The 23,237-nt window shown below is 36.2% G+C and overlaps 7 protein-coding genes across 9 annotated transcripts; 4 read left to right on the top strand and 3 right to left on the bottom strand.

Annotated features, from left to right (window-relative positions):
• Nucleotides 1-1,632: 1,632 nt before the first annotated feature.
• LOC125220610 (putative late blight resistance protein homolog R1A-10) lies at nt 1,633-4,254 on the bottom strand. Its single transcript, XM_048122761.1, has one exon. It carries the CDS (start codon nt 4,252-4,254, stop codon nt 1,633-1,635), a length of 2,622 nt encoding a protein of 873 aa, XP_047978718.1.
• An 836-nt stretch (nt 4,255-5,090) lies between these two features.
• Nucleotides 5,091-7,337, top strand: LOC125222049. The gene is made up of 4 exons (XM_048124452.1): nt 5,091-5,422; nt 5,683-5,915; nt 6,132-6,239; nt 7,052-7,337. The coding sequence occupies exons 1-4, from the start codon at nt 5,242-5,244 to the stop codon at nt 7,172-7,174; spliced, it is 645 nt and encodes a 214-aa protein (XP_047980409.1). The 5' UTR covers nt 5,091-5,241; the 3' UTR covers nt 7,175-7,337.
• A 94-nt stretch (nt 7,338-7,431) lies between these two features.
• LOC125222050 (protein SHORT HYPOCOTYL IN WHITE LIGHT 1-like) lies at nt 7,432-10,109 on the bottom strand. Its single transcript, XM_048124453.1, has 4 exons — nt 9,851-10,109; nt 9,530-9,775; nt 8,538-8,603; nt 7,432-7,811 (listed from the first exon to the last, which is right to left on the bottom strand). The coding sequence occupies exons 1-4, from the start codon at nt 10,010-10,012 to the stop codon at nt 7,662-7,664; spliced, it is 624 nt and encodes a 207-aa protein (XP_047980410.1). The 5' UTR covers nt 10,013-10,109; the 3' UTR covers nt 7,432-7,661.
• A 2,297-nt stretch (nt 10,110-12,406) lies between these two features.
• LOC125217551 (F-box protein SKIP22-like) lies at nt 12,407-14,132 on the bottom strand. The gene has a single exon (XM_048119069.1). It carries the CDS (start codon nt 14,112-14,114, stop codon nt 12,594-12,596), a length of 1,521 nt encoding a protein of 506 aa, XP_047975026.1. The 5' UTR covers nt 14,115-14,132; the 3' UTR covers nt 12,407-12,593.
• Nucleotides 14,133-15,483: 1,351 nt separating this feature from the next.
• LOC125219917 (phytosulfokines 3-like) lies at nt 15,484-15,942 on the top strand. Its single transcript, XM_048122008.1, has 2 exons — nt 15,484-15,615; nt 15,723-15,942. Exons 1-2 carry the CDS (start codon nt 15,487-15,489, stop codon nt 15,849-15,851), a joined length of 258 nt encoding a protein of 85 aa, XP_047977965.1. The 5' UTR covers nt 15,484-15,486; the 3' UTR covers nt 15,852-15,942.
• Nucleotides 15,943-17,370: 1,428 nt separating this feature from the next.
• Nucleotides 17,371-18,169, top strand: LOC125185614 (thymocyte nuclear protein 1-like). The gene has a single exon (XM_048082173.1). The coding sequence runs from the start codon at nt 17,390-17,392 to the stop codon at nt 17,879-17,881; it is 492 nt and encodes a 163-aa protein (XP_047938130.1). The 5' UTR covers nt 17,371-17,389; the 3' UTR covers nt 17,882-18,169.
• Nucleotides 18,170-19,113: 944 nt separating this feature from the next.
• LOC125223524 (ribosomal RNA small subunit methyltransferase E-like) lies at nt 19,114-23,237 on the top strand. Of its 3 annotated transcripts, XM_048126709.1 has the most exons (9): nt 19,114-19,364; nt 19,487-19,560; nt 19,989-20,131; nt 20,211-20,257; nt 20,350-20,458; nt 20,577-20,638; nt 20,756-20,870; nt 20,994-21,156; nt 23,041-23,237. In XM_048126709.1, the coding sequence occupies exons 1-8, from the start codon at nt 19,200-19,202 to the stop codon at nt 21,143-21,145; spliced, it is 867 nt and encodes a 288-aa protein (XP_047982666.1). In that variant the 5' UTR covers nt 19,114-19,199; the 3' UTR covers nt 21,146-21,156; nt 23,041-23,237. The 3 variants fall into 3 exon arrangements, with proteins under 3 accessions (XP_047982666.1, XP_047982664.1, XP_047982667.1); XM_048126707.1 differs by lacking the exon at nt 23,041-23,237 and having other exon boundaries at nt 20,994-21,337; XM_048126710.1 differs by lacking the exon at nt 23,041-23,237 and having other exon boundaries at nt 19,347-19,364; nt 19,973-20,131; nt 20,994-21,337.

The following is a 23,237-nucleotide window of genomic DNA, read 5'->3' as shown; positions in this document are numbered from 1 at the left end:
AATAAAGTACTCCACCAAATAACGCCATTTTTGGACTTTGTGAATTTTTTAATGATGTCTTTTTAAATGTAATCTAAATATTACTCATTTCATCCCAATTTAGATATATGATTAAATGTATTATGAGCGAACAAAGGTTTCACGACTAAATTGAATAATAATGAGTGGAATAAAAATACGAGTTTGATACTCCCTCCGTCCGCAAATATGAGGTCCATTTTTCCATTTTAGTTCGTCCGCTCGGTTTACTTTTACAATAAATGGTAATAAGATATCACATTGCACTAACTCATTTTACTCGCATTTCATTTAAAACTAATATATACAAACGAGACTCATATTCCACTAACTCTTTTCCATCTAGTTTTCTAATAATTTCTTAACCCCGTGCCGCCAAGGAATGAGATTCCTAATGGCAGACGGATGGAGTATTACAATAGTATGTAAGGAAGAGATCAAAATAAAGAACTCATCTCAAAACATTTTCTACTATATTAAGTGAAATACTGTAATACATTTAATATATAAATCCCGCATTAATTGCTCATGCAACTAATATAACACCAATGTTCACTAATTGAGGTTTCAAAAGATCAAAATGGTAAATTAGGACAATGAGAAGTGCTGTTTTTAGAAAAGACAACACAAAATTTGGAACTCAATGTAGTTATTTGAACTCAATGTATGATGAAGTACTGCTTAGTGAAAAGGTCCAAATTTGGTGGTTGTAAATTAGAAATAGAGCCTCAAAAAAGGCTAAAATTAAATATTAGTGCTACGTTTTAATGGAAATGGTAGAGTTGGTAGAATCGAATGTCTCCTAATATCAAGAAACCCATTAATTTTTATTAATATAATTTCAAATAGAAAATTTAAATATTGCAGGTACAAATTTGTGATGTTTTTTTTTTTTTAATTTTTGCTCCAAGTTGTAAGACACATACGTGAATTATTTTTTTAAAAAAACTTAAAATTCATTGTTAATTATTATGGGATAAGGATAATATGTATCTTAGCTGCATTTTTTTATACTTCGTATCACAATTTCTAAGCTTAGTGATACGTATACACTAGCTTGTAAATTTTGTCAACTAAATGTGATACGACACTTCGTATATCACAAAGCTTGATTTCTAATATATAATTCAAATGAAAATAGTGAATAAGTTAGATTCTTTTAAAATGACATTTATCAAGGAGTATTAAATATATACCCCTATCATCAGTGACGTATTCATATATACGTATTGCTTTAAAATAATTAGAGCCTAATAGTGCTTTTATCCAATCATAACCTTTCGTTAATCACATCAACATCACTAGGACATTTTTATTATTAAAAGTGTTCCATTTTTACATCAAAGTCACACTATACTTCAAAAATCTAAATTAAGAAATTATCAAAAAAATTTAGCTGTCAAATTTGGTGGAATGATAAAAAAAGAGTTGGATTTTGGTGTTGATTTGAAGAACGTTATATTTGGTGTCCCAATTGAGAGGAATGAAGCTTGTCACGAGTTGAGCTTTTGAAATAAATTACAACTGAACAAAAGATAAGATTAGTCATGACATTTAATCATGGCAACCGAACGAGCTGAAAAGCATCACGTTTCATCTTATTACACAACATTACTATCCGCGACTACCATCCTCCCACGAAGAATGGAAGCCAACGCGAAGGAAACGACGTTCTTTTCTATCTTTTATCTGGTTAAAAAAAGCTTCAGCTAAAGGGTTGCTGTCAAATACTTCAACATCCTTGAAATAATAATCATAATCCCAATGGAACTCCTCCAAGTTGTAGCAATGTTTTATGCTGATATGCCTAAGCCTTGAGAAGCATCCACTTCCCACCTTCCATTCGACCAAATCCGTATCCTCGATCACGAGGGACCGAAGCCTTTGGAATTTAAAGTCATCGACTTCCCACTTCGGGCCTCGAAAGGCATAGCATTTCAATTTCAGCACATGGAGCTTCGGCAACAAACCAACAGTATTAATATATTCCCAAGGATAGCACAGCCCGCTCAAGTGCAACTTTACTAGGCTCGATGGGAACATTGAGACAGGAGCAGCAAACCCAGGCTCGGGCATTAGCTCAGGATTCAGAACAATACATTTAAGTGATTTTAGTTTATCAAGACAAGAAATTTGATTCAAACATTGAAAAGGTTCACCATCATCATCAGGCACCAACTCAATTTGGATACCAAGCTTTTCTAGATTGGAGATTTTCTGAAGAACCCCAATGGTGCAGCTAGCAACACTCACATCTAAAAGTGTTCGTAGGTTTTCCAAGAACGCGCCAGAACTAGTTTCTTGTAGGTCGCTTCCCATTATCTGTAGATGCTTTAGTTCTTGCATATCCCATATCTCTAGAGGCACATAAGATTGAGATGGATTCGATATAATGCTCAGATGGCGATGGATAATCAAGAACTGAAGGTTAAAGAGTTTGGACACGGAACCAGGGAGATCTCCATTGTACGTAAGGGCAAGGTATCTCAACTGGACTAGTTCCAACACTTCCGTTGGAAATTCATATAATCGGATCGAAAGAGCTTTGAGTACTCTGAGAAACCTCAAACCGAAGCCTAAGGGTACCGGATAGCAATGATACGGACCAACACATAGGAGGGAACGTGCAGTAATTGCACATTCATCTTCTAATGTATCACACACATCTTTTATACCCAACAAAACGTTGTTGTGGATGGAAAATCTCCGTCCACCTTCAAAACCTTCTCCAAGACCATAGGCGCGGCTATTTAGGACACTGAAGAACTTGTTCTTGCGAACTTCCATCTTAGAAAAGTGCCACAGGGAAGAATGAAGGCGACAAGTTTTCACCTTACGACGAAGTATGGTGCTCTCCTCACACACTACGACGAGACTATGGGAAACAAGCTCAACCAAACACTTTGTAGCACAATCTTCTAATGTTTCTTCAATATTTGGCACAAGAAACCCCTCAGCCATCCACATATCCACAAGTTTGGACCGCGAAATCTCATAATCTTGAGGAAAAACACCCATATAAAGAAAGCATGGCTTCAAACGTTGAGGCAAGTATTCATAACTCGGAAATAGTATCTCTGATATTTCACAGTACACCTCCAGGAAAACAGAGTTCTCTTTGTCCGATGCCACCTCATTCCAGTACTCAACCGTGATATCCACTTTAGATAAGAGCTCCGCAACTTTGACTATAGTGAGAGGAAGGCCATCACAATGCTTCACAATCTTCCTCCCCGCTTCCTCGAGTTTAGGAGGGCACCATTCCTCACCAAACACCTTCTCCCAGAAAAGATCCCAACTCTCCTCTTTATTCAGAAAAGGCACAGTTCTTGCTCTACTATTGCAGTGATCACATACTTCCATCAGCCTAGTTGTAATCAAGATCCGGCTTCTTCCATTATCGCTATTCGGAAAACAACACTCCAAATAATCCCAAACCTTCGTTTCCCACACATCGTCCAACACAATCAAGTATCTTTTATCCTTCAAAAATTCATATAAACGCTGATTTATCATTTCACAATCTCCATCTCCATCTCCATCTCCAAAAGATTTATCTACTTGAGCAAGAATGTGCCAAGGGATTTCACTCAATTCACATTTTCTACCTACTTTAACCCAAGCACAGCAATCAAAATGGCTCAAAATCAGAGGATCATAATATATCTCCTTAGCAAGAGTAGTCTTACCGATTCCCGCCATTCCGACGAGAGCGAAAATCGGCAGCCCAAAATAGTTGGGGACGGTGAACATACGTTTGAAATTACCGAACAGATCGGATAATCCAACCATCTTCGATTTGCTTCCGTCAAAATCAGCAGCTTTGTCTTCTCCCTCGGGCAGCAGATTCTCCAGCAGATTCGCGTACTGCTCCTCCATCTTCTCCGCCGTTTCGATGAACGAATCGACATCACGAGCAAGGTCCTGCAGATCTATGGAGAATTTCGATGGATGGTTTGGCTGAGATTGTGAAGAAATCTGACGCGAGAGGCGGAAATGGAGTGCATCTTCGAATTTGGATACAATGTCTCTGATTTCTGCATCCAGAGCATTTACTCTGTTCCTGGTGGAGCTCTTGCTGCTGCTGTCCAATTTTTCGAGAATTTCTTGCAAAGATTGAAGCTTTTTGTGGGTAAATTCTATGATTTGTTGAGAGGGTGGAAGGAGCACGATTTTGGATGAATTTGTGAGCCGCTCAATTGTGTTCTTGAGACAAATCACTGAGGCAAAAGCCATATCTCTCTCTCTAGCTCTCTCACTATCTCTGGAAAGACATTTCAGCAAACACCATTGTTGACGGCTGACAGTGATAGTCAATCGAGCTGACGGTTTAAGTCTTCCATTCACACTCTATGCATGGAGTAACATTTTGCAATAAAATAAAGATTATAATTAAATTCATTTACAATTTGAATTAAAATAAGAGTAAAACCAAAATTGGTTGTGAACTCATTTTATTATTTTTGTCATATACTTTATTTTTTGAATTTTTACCCCCTGAAAATTTCAACTCGAATCACAATAGATCCTACACTAACTATTCCGTCTATATTTAACGGTCAACAGTTTAAAACCCGATTTCGGATAAGCGAAATTTCAAACTTCCTTGGACATTTTTCCATCTATATATAGACGGTTTCACCATTTTCAGATACTTAGTCATGACTTGCTTGGACATTTTTCGCTCATCCAAAGCCGGATTTAATAACGATGACCGTTAAATATAGACAAATAGTTAGTGTATGACCGATTTTTGTACCGTTGCTCGTTAAATATAGACGGAACAGTTAATGTAGGACCGATTATGATTCGAGTTGAAATGTTCAGAGCCAAAAATTCAAAAGATAAAATGTACGACTAAAATCATAAAATGGACATATGTTCAGGACCAGTTTTGGCTAATTTTAGCCTTTAGTCTTAAAATAATGATGTAATTTGCAATTAAAATCTTGCTTTATGGGGGATTGATGTGACACGTCATTCTCCAGATATCCGACGGCTCCACACCACCTACCTTCTGGCCACAAAACAAACGCATGGCGCAGAATAGCCACCCAGATCCCGCATTTTCTACAATGCGCCAGGGGTGCGGCCCTCTTGGTTACACATTCACGCTTTGTTTCGCTTCCGTATCAAACTTCGTATTTCCCACTGATCATTGCGTGACCTCAGATAAATCCATTTATTGTTTGCAAATTCGAATTTCCGTTTCCCGTAATTGTAATGGCTTGCCTTCAGCTGTTAAAATCAGCTCCATCAAATTCACAGTCCAAAATCGGCTGTTTCCGCGCGGATTTCAGCTCGCAGAAAAGGCGAATTAGGCTACGGAATTCAGGAATTGCTAATAATTACAGAAGATTTAGGGTTAATTGCAAAGTAGAAGACGGTGGAAAACAGAGTAATGGTAAGTAGGTGCGGATTTCTGCTGTATGAGTATGGGCAACCTTTTTTTTTCTTTTTTCTTTTTTTAAAAAAAATTCACCATTTGGAACAGATAATTTATTACTATGATCATAAAGATGGGAACTTTGATGTTAGCTATTTTTAGATTTTACTGTTAATTTGTAAAGAACTTAAATTGAATTAAATATTCTGCATATGCCTGTGATTAGTTTCCTCTTGTTTTGTCAGACGTGTGAACATTTTTGGGGCTTTATGTCTCAGGTGAAGAACCTCCCGAGTCTTTATTTATGAAGGAGCTAAGAAGAAGAGGGATGACTCCCACTTCTTTACTTGAGGAAAAGAACACAGGTGTTGTGAGGGATGAGGAGATGAAGTTTAGGGAAGAAGATGGGGGTTGGGGTTACTCAAGAAGAAATGGCACCACAACTGGTGCAGAAACAAACCTCACCGGTCAGAGGGAAACGTCCATGGCGCTTAATAGTGAAGGTCTTGAGGTAGGAAGATTACTGTTTTGATTTATTCAATGAATTGCTACTTTATGGAGTCAAATTTTAGATGTATTTGTTTCCCGATCTAGGTCATTGAATGTTTATTTAGGTTTCTTCTTGCCATTCAGAAATGGATTTGTCTTATATTTCTTTGGAGTGAAATAGCCTCCTGGTTTATGATTTCTACTTGGCATTTGTTTGAACTTTTTGCTCGTAATGTAGGGTTTGATCCCGCGTGGGAAACTTCTGCTTACCCTCGGAGGAACATTTTTTCTGACATTTTGGCCGTTGATTCTTGTAAATATTGCACTTTTCCTTGCACTATATCTGGTAATCTCCTGTTCTTGTTCATTGTGTGTTCATGCAACTTGCTTTTAGTACTTCATTATCGATTGATTCTCAAAGCATGGATTTTTCTTTTTCATATTCTCTAGATTATTGTTATTCGATTATGTGCAATTTCATGTATGCCGTGATGACAAAATCATCTTGATAAAAGGAGCAAAAACGTTTAATGTGGAAATCCATGGAAGCGTTTACGTGAGATGTACATATCTAACTTACATCAGCCATAAATGTTGAGATGTCCCTAAAAGTCCTTCAGTTCAGCTTCTATCTCACACCTGTTATGCTATCAAATTAGAGTTCTAGTTATATTTAGAGCTGGATCCTCGGTCTTTTGAGGCCTAGGCACCGGACTCACTTTTTGTTCTTTTTTGATTGCTTATGTTTTTGAAAAGACAAAGGAGAAGTTGGCTTCCTTGTTTAGGACTTTGACTATGATTAGGATATTAGTTTTCCCCCTTATGTTTACCAGGTTTACTTCTTCTTGTAGAGTTTTAGAGGCTCTCTGCAATCTCTGTTTTACGGGTCTATTTCCACACTAATGGATATTCTTGTCAATGGCCTGATTCCATCTAGGAGTATAATCTTGGTCATGTTCACAGAACTTTGTCTAATGACTTTATAATTATTTCAGCTATGGGCAGTGTAACCGGTTTTATTAGACAATGGCTTATGTCCATGAAATGAACTACTGCAGTTGTTTTTTCCTTTTTTGCTATGACAATGGTAGATGAATGTGTTAATGTATATTCAGTACTTTCAGTACTAATGTAACTGACCTCCATGATCTGGTGCAGTACTTTGGAACAGAATTTGTTCACGATGGACGTGATCATCCGATAGCTCCGCCCCCATATGTCGACCCTTATGAATTACTCGAAGAAGAGAGGATGTATAAGACTGCACCCCCTCTAAATTGAAGGACTGCGAACTTGTGTATAGCAGCATTTCCACTTCATCAAAGATCCTATAATTTTGCTTTAACTTACAACTTAGAATGTGTAAAAGCATCACTCTCTCAAGTTGAACTTAATATAGAATGTATTTCTCAAGTTGAACTTAATATAGAATGTATTCTGGTAATGTTGTTTCATGAATGAGTGACTCAGAGGTATTTAAGTTGTAATCTAGACCTGTAATGAACGAAAATTCCTACAGAATTGAATAATACACCAACTGAGGAAAGATTATTTTCTTATAACAGATGAATAAAAGGCTAATACACCAAATTTTAACATTTTAAGAAGAAAATGCATGAACGAAAATTCCTACACAATTGGATGGTACAAAGTTTTCAGTTGGTGTATTTTTTCACCAAGGATCTTTTCCTCAGTCAAAGCTCCAGAATCAATATGATTCTTTCGTGTTTAAGATTAAGAAACTTGCTCTCAGAGCAAAACACAATACCTATGCTGCAGGTTGAGACCGATTCCACGACTGGGGCTCATCTTCATATGCTCTGTAACTACGGTTCTCCTGCAAGTATGAGATCCCACTCCATATTCCACGAATAATCAAAATACTCACGAACACTACACTCCCAAGCGTGCAAATAACCTGAAATTATATGCAGTAGAGAATAAAGGATCAACGAAATTACAACTCTTCTTCAAGTTTTTCTAGAAATACAAGACTTGGCCTCTCTCGAGGACAAAGCACTCACAGGAAAAATATGAAGATTTTGAGCCCCAGAAACTATATTCGGCTAATGGGAAAAACTTTGTGATTTATCACATAAGAATATGGCTAAATATTATTTATGCAGTAGATATACTACCAAGAAAAGTCTGCCCATCCATCAATGGAAGCTATACGGGACTAGAAAATCAACAATCTCACCCTCCTATTGTTGTTTAGAGTTCAGGCACTGTTACAAGTCTATGACCAATGTATCAGTGTCAAATACAACATGTTTAAAACGCGTAATATTAATTTAAATCCTAATAGGTCAAAACAATGGCAAGGAGTCAAGGACCAAACTAAAGGAGCTTTTTAACGTAGTGGAGAAAATTATCATCTGACTACAGCGAACACTAAAACAGTACACCCTATCTTAGTAATAACCCTCTACCTCTGCTATGCATGTAATCCAAATCTAGTTGATTGTACTTGACAAACAATAAAGTGCCTTTCCGAAGGCCAGTTAGCCAAACTTAGAATCAGTCTAGCACTGTAAAAAAATCTCAAACAATCAAGAAAAGATGAAACGATTCATTTCTATTTATCACTTTAGGAAAAACTATCAATAAACTAAAATGAAAGCAAAATTTACGAAGGTATTACCTGAAGAAAAGCTTTCAAAACCCACATAAAAGTCAAAATTATAGTTCCATTCACAGCAAATCCAACCTGTATATGAAAGAGAGAATACAACAGCTCAAGGTAAGAGCATAAAATAATTTGTCTAAAAATACTTGAGGTAAAAGAGCACCCACTGTCATCTGTAACTAAGGTATAGTGTACCCAAAATATTACTCCTAATAACTTTTTCTAGAGGCTTGTGGATAGCAATTAACAATATAAATTGTCAAGCCGTGTAATGCTTCATGAAAATGACAATTTATTGTTAGAAAGCTCATCATTTGAAAAGTTACACCACCTACCCCTAATAAACTATGCATAATAACTTTCTTGTATAATTGAAAAACTAACAGATGAATAGCAATGAGATCATAAATACTAGTAGTATAATTTCACATATTCAACTATATCAACTTCTTGTAGAGTAAAACTGAAATCTGAACAATTACACTTCAACTCCGACCTGACCTACGCGAGACTGCTATCTTTCATCCTCCTCTACCACCCCCGCTTATTTTACAAGATGCAACCTAACCCAATATAAGAAAAACATACAGTATTCACAGAATCACATTACAAAACTTCGATTCTGGTAGCCAGAATTCTGATAACTATATTAAAAAGATGCAAGACAAAATCAACCAGCTCCACCTAAATATGCAGAAACTATTAATAGAGCAGTTGCAAACTATATTTGCACCTCAGTATTCCAAACCAAATCTCATGTTTATATACCTAAAATTTTCATATTCACTCTCATTGGCAGCATCAAACACCATGAAAAATGTCAAAAATGCATATTCTTCAAAGCACACTTGATGCACTTCAAAACCAGAGCACCAGAATAATATACATCTCTATTGAAGAATGATAAGTATATTTTCCATAGTAGAACTAGAAATTATTACAAATCAAGGCATAATGAATTTAAACCTAAATGCTAGTATTTGCAGGCAATTAACATTAGCCCTTACCAATTTAGTGGAGATAGGGACTGGTAAAACAGACTTAACGGCTCTGCGCGCTTTTCTGGACACCTTTCTGAAAACATTCTCCACAAACCTAATCAGAAGATCCAAGCTTCTATCTTCCTCCTCTTCTTCTTCATCGTCGTCATCATCATCATCCTCATCGATATCATCGATGTAGTCGCCCATCACCATACTATTTCGCTGCCTCGCGCTCCAAGCCCGAGCTTCGTGGATCGGATTCCGGCATCTCTGCACGAATCAAAAGCCAATCAATTGTTGAAATGCCATAAATCATCTCCGATTTAACTTTATTCAAAATTTGACCTCTACAGGGAGAAGAGAATCGCTTGTGCGATAGCGGCGGAACTGGACGATAGTGGAGGTCTTGAGGTTATGCGAATCGACGAAGGAAGAGTGAGATAACGGTAATGTTCGAGGAAGTGAATAGAGATGCTGAGAACGGAGAGTAACGGCGGTCGCCGCCATAACGGTGGCGGCGGGAGCTCTGCCGGTAGACGGCAGGGGGAATTTGGCAACTTTTTAGGGACTATTTTGAGATTTGGGAAAATTTTTGGTACATAGCGGTCAACTACTTGATTAATAAATTGAATAATCCAATTAGCCCTTTTTTTCTCCACAATAAATATTCAATTTTATTTTATCAAAAAAAAACAAAATTTATATTTAAGCAGAGCAATTTAACTGTTACTACTTCAGGGAAAAAAACTTGTGACTGTGGTTTTTCTTTACGAAATTGCATTTTAGTGAAAAAAATACTACTTGTTCATACGTTCAGTTGTCCTATTTCAAAAGCTCGAACTTCTGATCTATTGGTTTAATCGTGAAGCAATTTAATTGATAGTCAAGATTACATTATAATTTATAATTAATTATCTGATTTCTACCGATACTAATTTTATTCTAGACATAATCTAATTACCTTATCCCATATGGTATCTTAGAGTGTCCACAATAGGACCACCGCGGCTGCGGTTGTTCGACAGCCGAGGATCGTGACGGCCTATTGCGAGCCACGAGATCGCCGCAACAATCAAAATTGAAATATTTTTTAAAAATTCTTTAATTTTTTTTTATAAAATACTATTCCCAATTATTTTGTCCAATTAATTTTATTCTAGTCCAATTAAAATATACCAATAATTAAAAAAATGTGAGGCGTGGTTATGGCGTGACTGGACACAAGTTTTATGTGGCGAGCAGTGGCGTATGCAAATGGGAGCAAGGGAACTGTACCCCCAAAAGTTTGTAGTTTAATACTCCCTCCGTCCCAAGATAAGCGACTTGCTTCTTTTTTGCCCTCGTTTTAAATTTTTTTTATAAAATAGTTAGAGTGGAGAGAGAGTAAAGTAATAGAGAGAATTATGTAGAGGAGAGTCTTCTTTACATAATTCTTACTCGTACTTTACTTTTTCTCCACTTCAACTATTTTATATTATTTTTTCAAAACGAATGCGAAAGAAAAGTGAGTCGCATATCTTGTGACGGAGGGAGTACTGTATATAGTCATATATTTACCAAGTTGATATCTGTCCCAGTGGCACATATATTTACCAAGTTGATATCTGTCCCAGTGGCAAATGCGCTCTTCTCTACTTGGTTGTTCCAAGTTTGAATCTTCTCAACCACATTTCTTGTTTTATTTGTTTTATCTTCTCCAAATTAACATTATTTTACTCCATATCACCTCCTTATCAATTTAATTTATTTGTTTTATCTTCTTCAAATTAACATTATTTTACTCCATATCACCTCCTTATCAATTTAATGTTGTTTTTAATTCATATCTCCTTCTGAATTCATGTGTACGTTTCATTAATTGTTTCGTTTTTAACAAACATTTATTACTTCAACCACTACTAACTTGCTCTTTTTTAATACTATAATTTTATATTCTTTCATAAATAATCTTCATTAATTATTTTTTATAGATAATTGTATCTAATATAGTGTATAATATTTTACAAACTACTAATTTGAAGTAAGTATCATAAAGTAATATTTATAAAATTAACCTCCTCATCATATATAATACAAAAATGCAGAACAAAATTATACGTGGGACATTTTTAGATTATACGCAGGACATTTTTAGATCTATGCTAAGTAACAAAACATGGATATTTCTATTTCATATGCATAATTTACTCTCTACGTGACACTAAAAAATAATTTTTTATTTATCTAAAATGAAGATTTTTGGTTAAAAAAATAAACACAGATTTTATTTTAAATATTGGTACATTAAGAAAACATAACAAAGAGAACAAAAATTTTAAGTCGGAGTAATTTTTTCGCACCCCCATATCAAAAATCCAGGATACGCCACTGGTGGCGAGGCATGACTTTGATGACCAGACGAACAAGTTTATATGGCTGAGGCATGACTTTGATGACCATACAAACAAGTTTTTTTTTGGCTAGAATATGACTACTATTCCACTGTTATGGACACTCTTACTACTAAGTATATTATCTCAACTATCGTTGCATTCAACAAATTTGAAAATTTGATTCAATGCCTACAAATATGAATCGAAATCAAATTCAAAGCCAATGATATATCCTTTCAGCCACTCCACTAACAAAATCATCAAATCTGACATTAATTTGTATGTTCAAAATATGGGGCAAAATCATCAGAAACAGAGAAACCAAAATTCATTTCTCCATGGCTGCTAAATCATATTCAGTGTGCATCAATATTTGCTGAGTTTTGTGAATATACAGAACAATATATTCACACACACAGCTGTAAATATGTATATACAGATTCAGCAAAACCAGTTGCCAAACTAGGTGACTTCTTCTCCAATAAAACAACACAACTTCATCAAAACAAAACAAACAATGCCATAGAAATGGAGAAAATAAAGGATCAGCCTTTATCAAAATTACCAATAGGTTAACATGTACAGCAACAGCAGTGCTGGAATAAAATGTCAATACCAAACTATTTTATACTATAATTGAACATACTACCAAGTACCAACAACGCAAAGATCAATAGAAATAACATAGAACTTCCTATAAACATGTATGCATATACTCAATCAAGAAACCTACCACCACGATTGCCTAGATTACACTGTGGTGAAAAGCTCCTCATAGGATGAGGGTTCACAGGAATATGCCGCCTGATCAGTGGGTCATCACCATGTGGCGGCTTGTCCCCTAGAAACCGCGCTACCCTTTGAAACATGAGTGGATTGGGATACCTTCTCCTCCTAGGCTGAGGCCAGTTCGGCACCGGCCAATAGGGTGAAGCTCTAACTCTGTTCGCAAGGCGCCTGCAGCCTTCCCGCCTGCTCCAAGCCGTCGCAAATGCCTTCTTCCAACTCACGTTGGCTTCTTTCATCTCAATGACGAACTCCTCACAAAACTTGGTCTTCCACAAGTCATCACTCGACCCCATATACCTCAGCTCCGAGCACACACAGCTCGCTCTTGCTACATCAACACCAGGCAAGGATTCCAAGATTTTCAACTTGAGCTCACTTGGCAGCCGCACGAAGCAGGGAGGAAGCTCCAAACCGGTCTCCTCGCATAAATCAATCAACAATGGCAGCGCCAGATTATCCTTCACAGTCCTCCAAAACCTAAACACCTCCTTCTCCGGAGATATGCCTGAAGATTCTCCATTTTCTCCACCTACATTCTCCATCGCGCCACAATTCGCCCACACAACGTTCAGAAAAGGAACCAATTCATCCTCGTTCAATCGAACCCCAAAATGCCGGCCTCCCTTGGCTGATGATCCATTGTCTAATGTACCATAAACATTCAAGTAATTCCCCAAATTCTGAAATTTCAAAACCACACGCTTAATAGCTTCATCGGAACCAACAATACTCTCACGCAGAGTGTAGGACAAGGAAACCCTAAACAGACCCGACGGCCACTCGTTGCGCAATTGAAAACCATCAACCACTGCATTTACCCTCTCATCAAAACCTACAAATCCAGACTCCAGCATAACCGCATGGACCGCGATCACAATCAGCTTGTGATCGCGCCCCGCATCGTCGCCCAACTCCGCCGCGAACACCTTCCTAAGAAATCCAGGCACGGAAAACGACCTATCTACAACATCATCCAATTCATGACCCATACCATCAATTTCAATACCGTCGTCATCGACTTCCATGTTACTCGCATCCGTACCTAGGGTTTCCCGTTTATCAGAATCAAGCATAACGGAATCGGAATCATCCGCTTCGGGGAGCGTAATTTGGGGATTCGAACATTCGGCATGATTAGAGCGAGGCGTAGGGGTAGAGTCGGTCACCTGCGGTAGGGTAATTGGGGAAACGGAAGCGGTGGCCGGCGCCGGGTCTTCAACGGAGAAATATATAAGGTCGCTGGAGGCGATTCCGAGAGATAGGAGGGTGTCTGCGCCGTCGGATTGGATGTCGTCATTCCGATTAAGAGAGAGGCGGATTGAAGCAGGCGATGGTGAATTGGGGAGGGTTTGGGAGAGAATTTGCCGGAGTTGGGGGAGAGTGGAGGAATTAGGGATTTCGATTTTTAGGGTTTCTTTAGATTCGAATGATCTGAGTCTGAGTCTCATGTTTGCAGAGACAGATGGGATGAGTTTGGGAGAAGAACTGTTCGTCGTTGTGTATATATATATATTGTTAATTTTATTTAAAAATTTAAAATGTTATTAATGTAAATTTTAATTTTAAAGCATTGTTTTTCGTCGTACTTATCTCTAAAATAAATTATTAATCGAATCAATAATAATCGAGCTACAACTATTTTCTTAGAAAAAAATTCAAAACATCTAATTTTAGTATTTTACCATGTGATAACTTTAACATTTTCATCTTAAAATCAACTTCTCCATATATAATTGGAAAAATTTGATTAACCAGAAACAAAATTGTAAATTTCTTGACGTACACAAAATAAAATAAAATAAAAAATACTGGACTTGAAGAGAAAAAAAGAAAATAAAAAAAAAGGTTCTAGTACGTTATAGTTCAATAAAGGGTTTTTGGCTTTTTAAATCAAAATCTTTTCCCAAATTCTGGTTTTTCCCATGCACTACGAGATTTGTTTTTAAAACCACGAACTTTCATTTCGTTAGAATTTTCCCAACCCGACCCGAATAGCACATTTCCGACCCGAATAGCATAATTCAAAATGTTAAATTTGTGTTTTGTTTATTCAAAAGTTGTCATTTGTTATGTAATAATTGTGATTGTATGTATTATTGTGCCAAATAGTATCCAAGTAATGAATTTAGTGACAAATAGGATTAAAATTGACATGTAGACAATCCGGGTTTCGTCGTTGACCCGCCAGGGGAAAATCCTAACGAAATGAAAGTTCGTGGTTTTAAAAACAAATATCATAGTTCATGGGAAAAACCGAAATTCGGGGAAAGATTTTGGTTTAAAAAGCCAAAAACCCTTCAATAAACTACTGTATAATTTAGCATTTCATAAGAGAAAATTTAAAACAATTATAACTTGCTTAATATAAATCCATATTTACATATCACAGTATCAATTTAAATTTTTTTTGTGATAAATTCATTTTAATCATCCAAAATAAATTGCATAAAAATGAAAACAAACATAACCTCAGCGGTTTTTTTATTAATTACGATTCTCAATTAGACATTTATTTCGTAACTTAATCATAATTAAAATTTCAACCTCAGCAATTTACTTACACATACAAATTCTCCAACTCCAAATACCTTTCAAATTGGACAAATTTTACTTTACATTTATATACAACATAGCCAAATAAAACCAATTTCCAAAAAAAGAAAGGCGTAGCATTCTTGTAGCCACGCTCTTATCTCCTTCTCCGAATACAATTTCCTACATTAATTAATCATAAAATATTGACCGTCCGATCACTTTGTATCTACTTATATACCAAAACAAGTCTCACAACTTTTGACCTTACTCAAAAAATCCAACACCATGGCCAAAACCACCACCATTTGCACACTCACAACCCTCCTCTTCCTCCTCCTTCTATTCTCCTCCCACGCCACTGCCCGGCCGGGCCCCGCATTTCACGACGTCACTCCCATAGAGAATCATCACTCTGTGAGCCTCGCACATAATAGTAACACATGCATGCACGTTTTTATTAACGTTCTGTTTTGTATGTAAATTTGAATTTTATTAACGATGACGACTTGTGATTTTTTTAGGATCAGGACGGGGAGAAGGAGGCGGATCGAGATAACTGCGTCGGATTGAAAGATGATGAGTGCATGATGAAGAGAATGGTTGAAGCTCAACTTGATTACATCTACAACCAAAACAAGAAGAAGCCGTGATCCTTATATATGCAAGTATGCAACCATTTTCAATAATTTATGTTATTGCTTCAGAGATTAATACAATTTTGTTTTCATATGGATGTAATAAATCTCCTTATTAATAACGTTTAGTTCTTTTTAAAATTTGAATCATTTTTAATATATGAACTAAACCAATTGACTCTATGATTCGAGTTCCTTGTTCTTATTAATTCAACCCATCCTTCAAAAATGGTTCAAAATTGATCCAAAAAAATGAACATAAGTGCACGCTAATCTAATTTAAATCAATTAATAAAAACAATGCTCGAAGTCTATAATAAGTGATCCCTACAATTTTTAACTAGATATAGACTTTGTCGAGTGAATCAAGCCACCAAAGTAAGTCTATAATAAGTGATCCCTACAATTTAAGTAGATATAGACTTCTCTGGCGATCGAGCTAGTATAGGCTGATTGAGTTTGTCCATTCGACAAATCTATTTACGTGTGCCTTTTTATTATATAGCGACACAATATACACAAACATGTAATTAATGGGTTAATATCATGACTTATCGTGTTCGCGTCTTTATCAGATTGACCCAATAATAATACAATAATTTTCGAATGGTTCAGGTCGCGTTCGAGTAGCCCATTGATAATAATACTCCTATTACTTTTATTTTTATTCCTTGTATTTTTATTGCTTTATTAACTTTAGGATTATGTTTTATTTTCTTAGTTTTCAAATGCCGCCTTCATCACCAATTCCACAAGTGAGTGAGTGACTACATCCCTCTTTTCCTTGTCCTCACTGCCATAACCACCACAATAACACTACCAAGTCCTATATCCCCACAATACGTCTAGATCATTTCATTTTATTGATCGTGCAAACACCGTTATCTCAACTTATGAGAGACGAGTTTAAGTTTTGCGTCTCTAATAAAGGCGTGTTACAAAGATAATCAAATTGGTTGAATGGTGAAGGTGACAAACATAAGTTATTGTAGTTGTATTGGCTTGAGTTAGAATGTCTCATATGCATTTTTTTCAAATTACTAGTACTAATTTTAATGGATTTCAAAAGCAAAATAATACCAAAATGTGATATATGAGAGTCTAATTGGTCAACTAGTGCAAGATCGAAAATAAGCTGATTTTATCACTTCAGCAATCCAACTGTCTACGATTGAATTGATGTGTATTCCTTATGCGTCTTCATCAGAGACGCGAAATTAAAATTGCCACGCATTTAAAGGCGCGAAATGCAAACAAATATGTTTGGATATGATCTTAATGAATTGAGTTGTTATCAAGTCGACAAAATAACAATCCAACTCTAACTATTTATAAGCCTAATTACTAATAATCTAATATGTCCCACCATTTTTAACTCGGTATAAATCACTTTAATTGTTTCACTAACAAAATAATGAGTGTTGATAAAATCCATGTTTATGGCGCCAAATTTTATTACTGTTGACAGATATTTCCCGCCTCAATCAGCATTCCCTCCTTTTAAATGCCTTCAATCAAATGCGCAATTAAATAAAACAAAAAAAAAATAAAAAATGGAAATCAGCGATGAAAACCTAAAATCGGAGGAGGAGAAATGCAACTACTGGCTGCTGAAAACGGAGCCGGCGGAGTGGTCTTGGGACGACCAAGCCGCCAACGGCGGCTTATCCAATTGGGACGGAGTGAAGAACAAGCAGGCGCAGAAGTATATGAAGAGCATGAAAATGGGGGATCTCTGCTTCTTCTACCACTCCGGCGCCAAATCCCGGCGCGTGGTCGGCGTGGTGGAGGTGGTGCGCGAGTGGTACGACGAGGCGGAGGCGGTGGACGTCAGGGCCGTGGGGGAGATGAGGGCGGCGGTGGGGCTGGCGGAGATGAAGAAGGAGTTGAAAGGGGTGGAGTTCGCGCTGTTCAGGCAGCCCAGGCTGTCCGTTTTGCCGGTGGAGAAGGGGGTTTGGGAGAGAGTTTGCCGGATGGGAGGTGGATATGGGGATGATGAGGATGATGGTGATAAGGATAAGGTGTTTGATAATATGCCTCACTGAAGATTTTGGTTTTTGATTGATTGCCTTGTTAAGGTATTTTTGTGCAAAATTGCATTCGGACTTTTACTAGTTTAGTGTACCTACTTGACGAAAGGTTTGATCAAATGCCAATGTGCGATGCTGCGGAAATAAGAATCGAAGTGGTGATTATGATTAGCTTAGGTGTTTGATGATATGCAAGATTTTGCCTTTTTTTTGGCTTTTTAAGTATTTTGTGTATATTTTGGGCAGCATTCAAGCATTTTTTTTGCGCGAAATTGCAATGGTTTGTGCACCAACTTGATGAAAGGTGTTATCAAATGCAAATACCATACTCATTTGTCAACGAGACAAATAGACTAGTTTTACTATTTTGGGCCCTACAAAATTAGACAAAGTCTAAAATTAAAATTTTTTCAACAAATAATAATCTACGCATCATTTATAATGTGGACTTATAATCTACTAAAATTCATTCCACTACTTTTTTTCATCTCTTTTTTACTTTACCAAATTTCACATTAAAACACGTGTTATTTATAAGTTTGTCAATTTTCACCAGCAAGAAATAGATGAAAAAGAAGAGTGTTAAAAAAAGAAATATTGCACATCTTTTTATTATGAATGTTCAATAGATTTTTATTCGAAAATTGTGTTGTAATAAATCATTTATTTTTTAATAATTAATCATTTCCAATTATATAGATTTTATTTTTGTAGATACTACTATTATTAGATTTTCCTAACAAGGAATATTTCCTATTCCAAAAGAGTATGCTTAATTTAAATTTTGTGTGTCCTACAAAAATATGCTTATTATTTTTTTTGAAAATCACTTGTTATATTTCTATATTATCTTTCTAACTTATTTTTAACTAACAATAAAAGCTTAGATCATTTCTCTGCTCTCTACTTTAACTTATTTACTAAAGTGTCCCTATTTATTATTTAATTAGTAACTTTTTAGTATTTATGGATCATCAAACTAAATACTATGACTATATGAAGAAGTTTGTTTCTTATGTTTTTTTCTTAATTCTTGTAAAATTTTCTGTCTAGCTATATAATTGAGACAAAATGGAATTTAACATCATTAATTCATTTTTTTACAGATTTATTGAAGCTCTTAAAAAGATAGTTTATGGTTGAAAATTGAAATGTACATCCATTTCTCAATTAAAAAAAATTAAGAAAGACACATAAATGGAGTGAAAACGCGATTTCAAATTATATTCCATCGACTTCAAAAGTCGCTGAGCGTTGTTTCAAAACCCTGTGCGAAGAATTAGGAGAGCCAGAGGCCGCGCCGGCGATAAACCCTGCCGCCGGAGCTCTTCCAATGCAAGTCATAAGCTGTAATCCGCGGCTCTTCAGCCTAATCAACCGCTCAACGCAGCATTTCAATCTGCGCCCATTCTCCTCCTCTTCATCATCCTCAGCCTATTCCAGCCAGTCACGCGGCGGACTTCCTCGATTCTTCTCCGAAACCTTACCTACCATTAAGGTACTTCCACTCCCCCAATTTTCACCAGCAATTGTGCACGTTTTCGTGTGCACACACTGATACACACGGCTTATTGTTTAAGAAACTGCATTTGTAAGCGTTATCGTGTTTCAATTTTGTAGGGTGGTGTTGTGAGAGTGAAAGGCGACGAGTTCTGGCACATGACCAAAGTGCTAAGACTAGGAATCGATGATAGGTAATATGACTTCCGTTAATTTTGGTTTAATCTCGTAGTCAAGCTCAATATATTGATGAATTGGTGATTTTTTATTGATTTTGTGGAATGAATCTGATTTTGATAGCTTACTTGTCTTCATTCTCACCTCTGTGTTTTATTTGCATTATGCACACACTTTAAAGAGTAAGAGAAATGAATAATTGCTTAAGAGATGTCCTTTTTTTGAGCTGTTCCGATTTCTGAGTCTGTCGACATTTTTTCTCGCAAATTTGGATTACACGAGGTGATTATCAAATCACTAAAAGTTATGGAAAAGGAGAACATGATTTTGAAGAGAAGAGATGTTACACATTCGATTTATTTCTAGGGATGTGGAAGCTTTGAAGTTACTTGTCTCTAATTCGGTATCAATATGGTATGATTTATATAGATCTTTACATTGCAAGGGTAGAGCTATTTAATGGAAAGGGCGGTCTCGTTGAGGGGCGCATAGAGAGTATTGATCGTTCTGGGGTGGATTTTGAAGCAGTGGAGAACCCAAAATTAGTTTCTCAACCAACCACTCAGTGGCACGTTTTCGCTGCGTTCAGTGAGTTTCTGGAGAACTTGTTTACCTTATTTCCCCTGTGTCTTGGGATTCTATATCTGATTTACGTTGTTTATTTAAGGCACTCTCAAGGGAGGGAGAGCTGATTGGCTAGTGGAGAAATGCACTGTATGAACTTCAGCTGATGGTAATTTTCGTTTAATTTGTGGTTTTCAGAGATATTTATTATATCTATTTTTTCTTCATTTTGTGCACCACAGGAACTTGGAGCATCCAGTGTGACACCGTTGCTAACTGGACGCTCTCAGTCAATTTCAGAAAACAGGGCTGACAGACTGCAGCGAGTTGTATTGGCAGCAGCTAAGCAATGTAATATACTATGATGCTGCTTTCTTTCTGCATTGTTTTCTTTCATATTAGGTCATTATGAAATCATTTTCATGTTTTGAATTTTATTTTGTTCATCCAAACTACCTTGTATATGTAGGTCAACGATTACATGAAATGATTTTGAAGCCTCCCATTGCAGTTGGTGAACTTCTACCTGTTGTAAGTGTATTCTGTAAAATCATAGTAATTTAGTAGTGTTTGACTGATGAGTTTTGTCTAACCTTTAACTCTGTTCTCATGTTTCATGTTGTGCTCTTTTCTCTATCCTCTATTTAGGTAGCTAATTCAAGATTAGCATTTTTGGCTGCGGCAGAGGCTACTCCCGTTTTTAATGCATTAAGCTCTATAAACAAAGAACCTAATGGAATCATTATAATTGGCCCTGAAGGAGGTTAGTGACTAATACATTCTATGTATAATCCCACCCCTTTTTGGATGAGGCTATGTTTAGTCCTTTGCTCTTTTTCCTCGATCCATTATGCACAAATAATTAATAAAGTCCTTTCATACGTAGACTTCACCAAAGAGGAATTGAACTCGTTAAGGGAGGCTGGAGCAATTGCTGTTGGTCTGGGCCCACACCGTTTGCGTGTTGAAACTGCTACAATGGCTCTCCTTTCTACTGTGATGTTATGGTCCGACTGCCAGGAATTAGCAAGCAATTAATTGCACTTCAGGCAAGTTCCTTTTCTCGATATGTATGTCATACATTTTTGACATGTCTTATGTCAAATCAATATGTAACTCTAGAACTTCCATATCAATTCACCTTTCTTGACATGACATAAGCTCTTAACCTTGTACATATGCTTGCAACTTGTCTAAAGTATACCAGAAAATTTCTTGCTTGCAATCAAACCATTCCCTTGTGTAGTTATGTATCCCTCTTGTTCTAAAAAAAGTGAAAAAAATAATCCTAGTGTCATTATATGCCCGCTTGAGTCGAACAAGTTCTATCTCAATTGTGACCGGACACACATACTCAAGGTGATGATGAAACTGAAACTGAAACTGAATAGGGCTCTTTTTGTTGATAAATGAACAAAAATTTAAAGCCGCATCACAGTGGTCTCGAATTCGAGACCCTTTGGCATCGTGCATTAACTGCAATACCACTAGGCTAACACGCACGTGGATAGGGCTTTTTGGATACTTGTGATGTCGTTGTACTTGGAACTGATATTTGTAACAACCAAAGGTTATGTTATTGAAATCCTAATATGAACATCTTTGGCTTTTGAGAATGACAGAAGGAAACGTCACATAATTGACTTATTTGTAGGGAATTTAGTGGTTTGCCTTAGTTAACGGTCTTCTACGGAGTCTACAAAGCTCTATTTTCTCTCTCTTATTAATTTCTCACTCCTTCCACTCATTTTCACATTAAGAACATATGTTTATTATTTTGCAAAAATTATAATTTATGAACAATTATTTATTTTTACCCTTATTTTCTTGGTTTACATACTTTCACAAACATTAGATAAGGTTATTATATAGAAAAAGAAATATTAAAACAGTTTAAAAACTTTCTTGTTGAAAATGATAGCGCAAAACAGCAGAATTTCAGCGGCAGACTTTTGCATATAAGTTGAAAAAAACTAGCTATGTTTGATTAAATTATTTTTACGACGAATGGTTTTATTTCTTTCCAATATTATAATGTATACCCATTTGAGTGTTTTGACCTATTTGATTAGTATAATGCATTATTGAAATGTGGAATTGGCTTAACCAGAGAAGGTTTACCTTGGGTTTCTTCTCTTTGAAAATTTCACCGTCTGAACTTTGAACAGAATCATTCATTGAATGCTTACTCTATCTTTTTGATGACTTAGACGAATACTCCCTCCGTCCGCCATTAAGAGTCTCATTTCTTGACGCACGGATTTTAAAAAATGTTAAGAAAAGTGGGTGGAAAAAAGTTAGTGGAATAGGGGTCTCACTTGTACATATAGTTTTAAATGAAATGTGAGTGGAATGAGTTAGTGGAAGGTGGGACCCTATTACCATTTATGGTAAAAGTGAATCGGGACTGCTATTTGCGGATGGACTAAAATGGAAAAACGGGACTCCTATTTTCGGACGGAGGGAGTATCATTTTTGAGTCACTCGCCCCTTAAAAGGCCTTATAAGAGGGAGGGTTATCCACACTTATATAGAGGAGCTAGGATCATCACCAAGTCGATGCGTGACAAGATTTTAATAGTTTTAATAGTCAAAACAAAAAATATTCTCACTGTGTTTTCAATTACCGATACTTAAGTTATGTTTTTTTTTTCGCAAAATTGTCTCTTAATTACTGTATTATTGGTGTTATCATCAATGAATAGGAAGAAAGGGAGTAAAAAAAGAAGAAGAAAGAAATGGTTAAATTTAAAAAGTAGGGTTGTTTGGATTTCAAACCTAAAAATTGACTACGAAGTGTGGCTGACTATTTACTCTAGTTAGTAAAAGTGGCCATTACAATATTGATATATATTAATGGAGTATAATTTTTTATTGCATTTGTTTAATGTGTGTACATCATATATATGATATGCATTGACTTTGTTGAGCAGAAGTTAAGAGGCCAAAGGCATGTGGTGTGTATTGAGAGATATCATCAAAGTCACGACTTTGAAAAACCGATACTGTTATTTACACTTTCTTGTGAAGTTGACATTCAATAGATGTGTTTGCTAAGTTTCTACTTTCATTTCATAACAAATAATTCTCCCACTATTTTTCAATCCCCATTTATGTTTTGGTTGACATC

Source organism: Salvia hispanica, chromosome 4 (assembly GCF_023119035.1).
Source record: "Salvia hispanica cultivar TCC Black 2014 chromosome 4, UniMelb_Shisp_WGS_1.0, whole genome shotgun sequence".
Classification (NCBI taxonomy): domain Eukaryota; kingdom Viridiplantae; phylum Streptophyta; class Magnoliopsida; order Lamiales; family Lamiaceae; genus Salvia; species Salvia hispanica.
The sequence above is the reverse complement of the archived record's forward strand: the minus strand, read 5'-3'. Positions and strand labels throughout refer to the sequence as shown.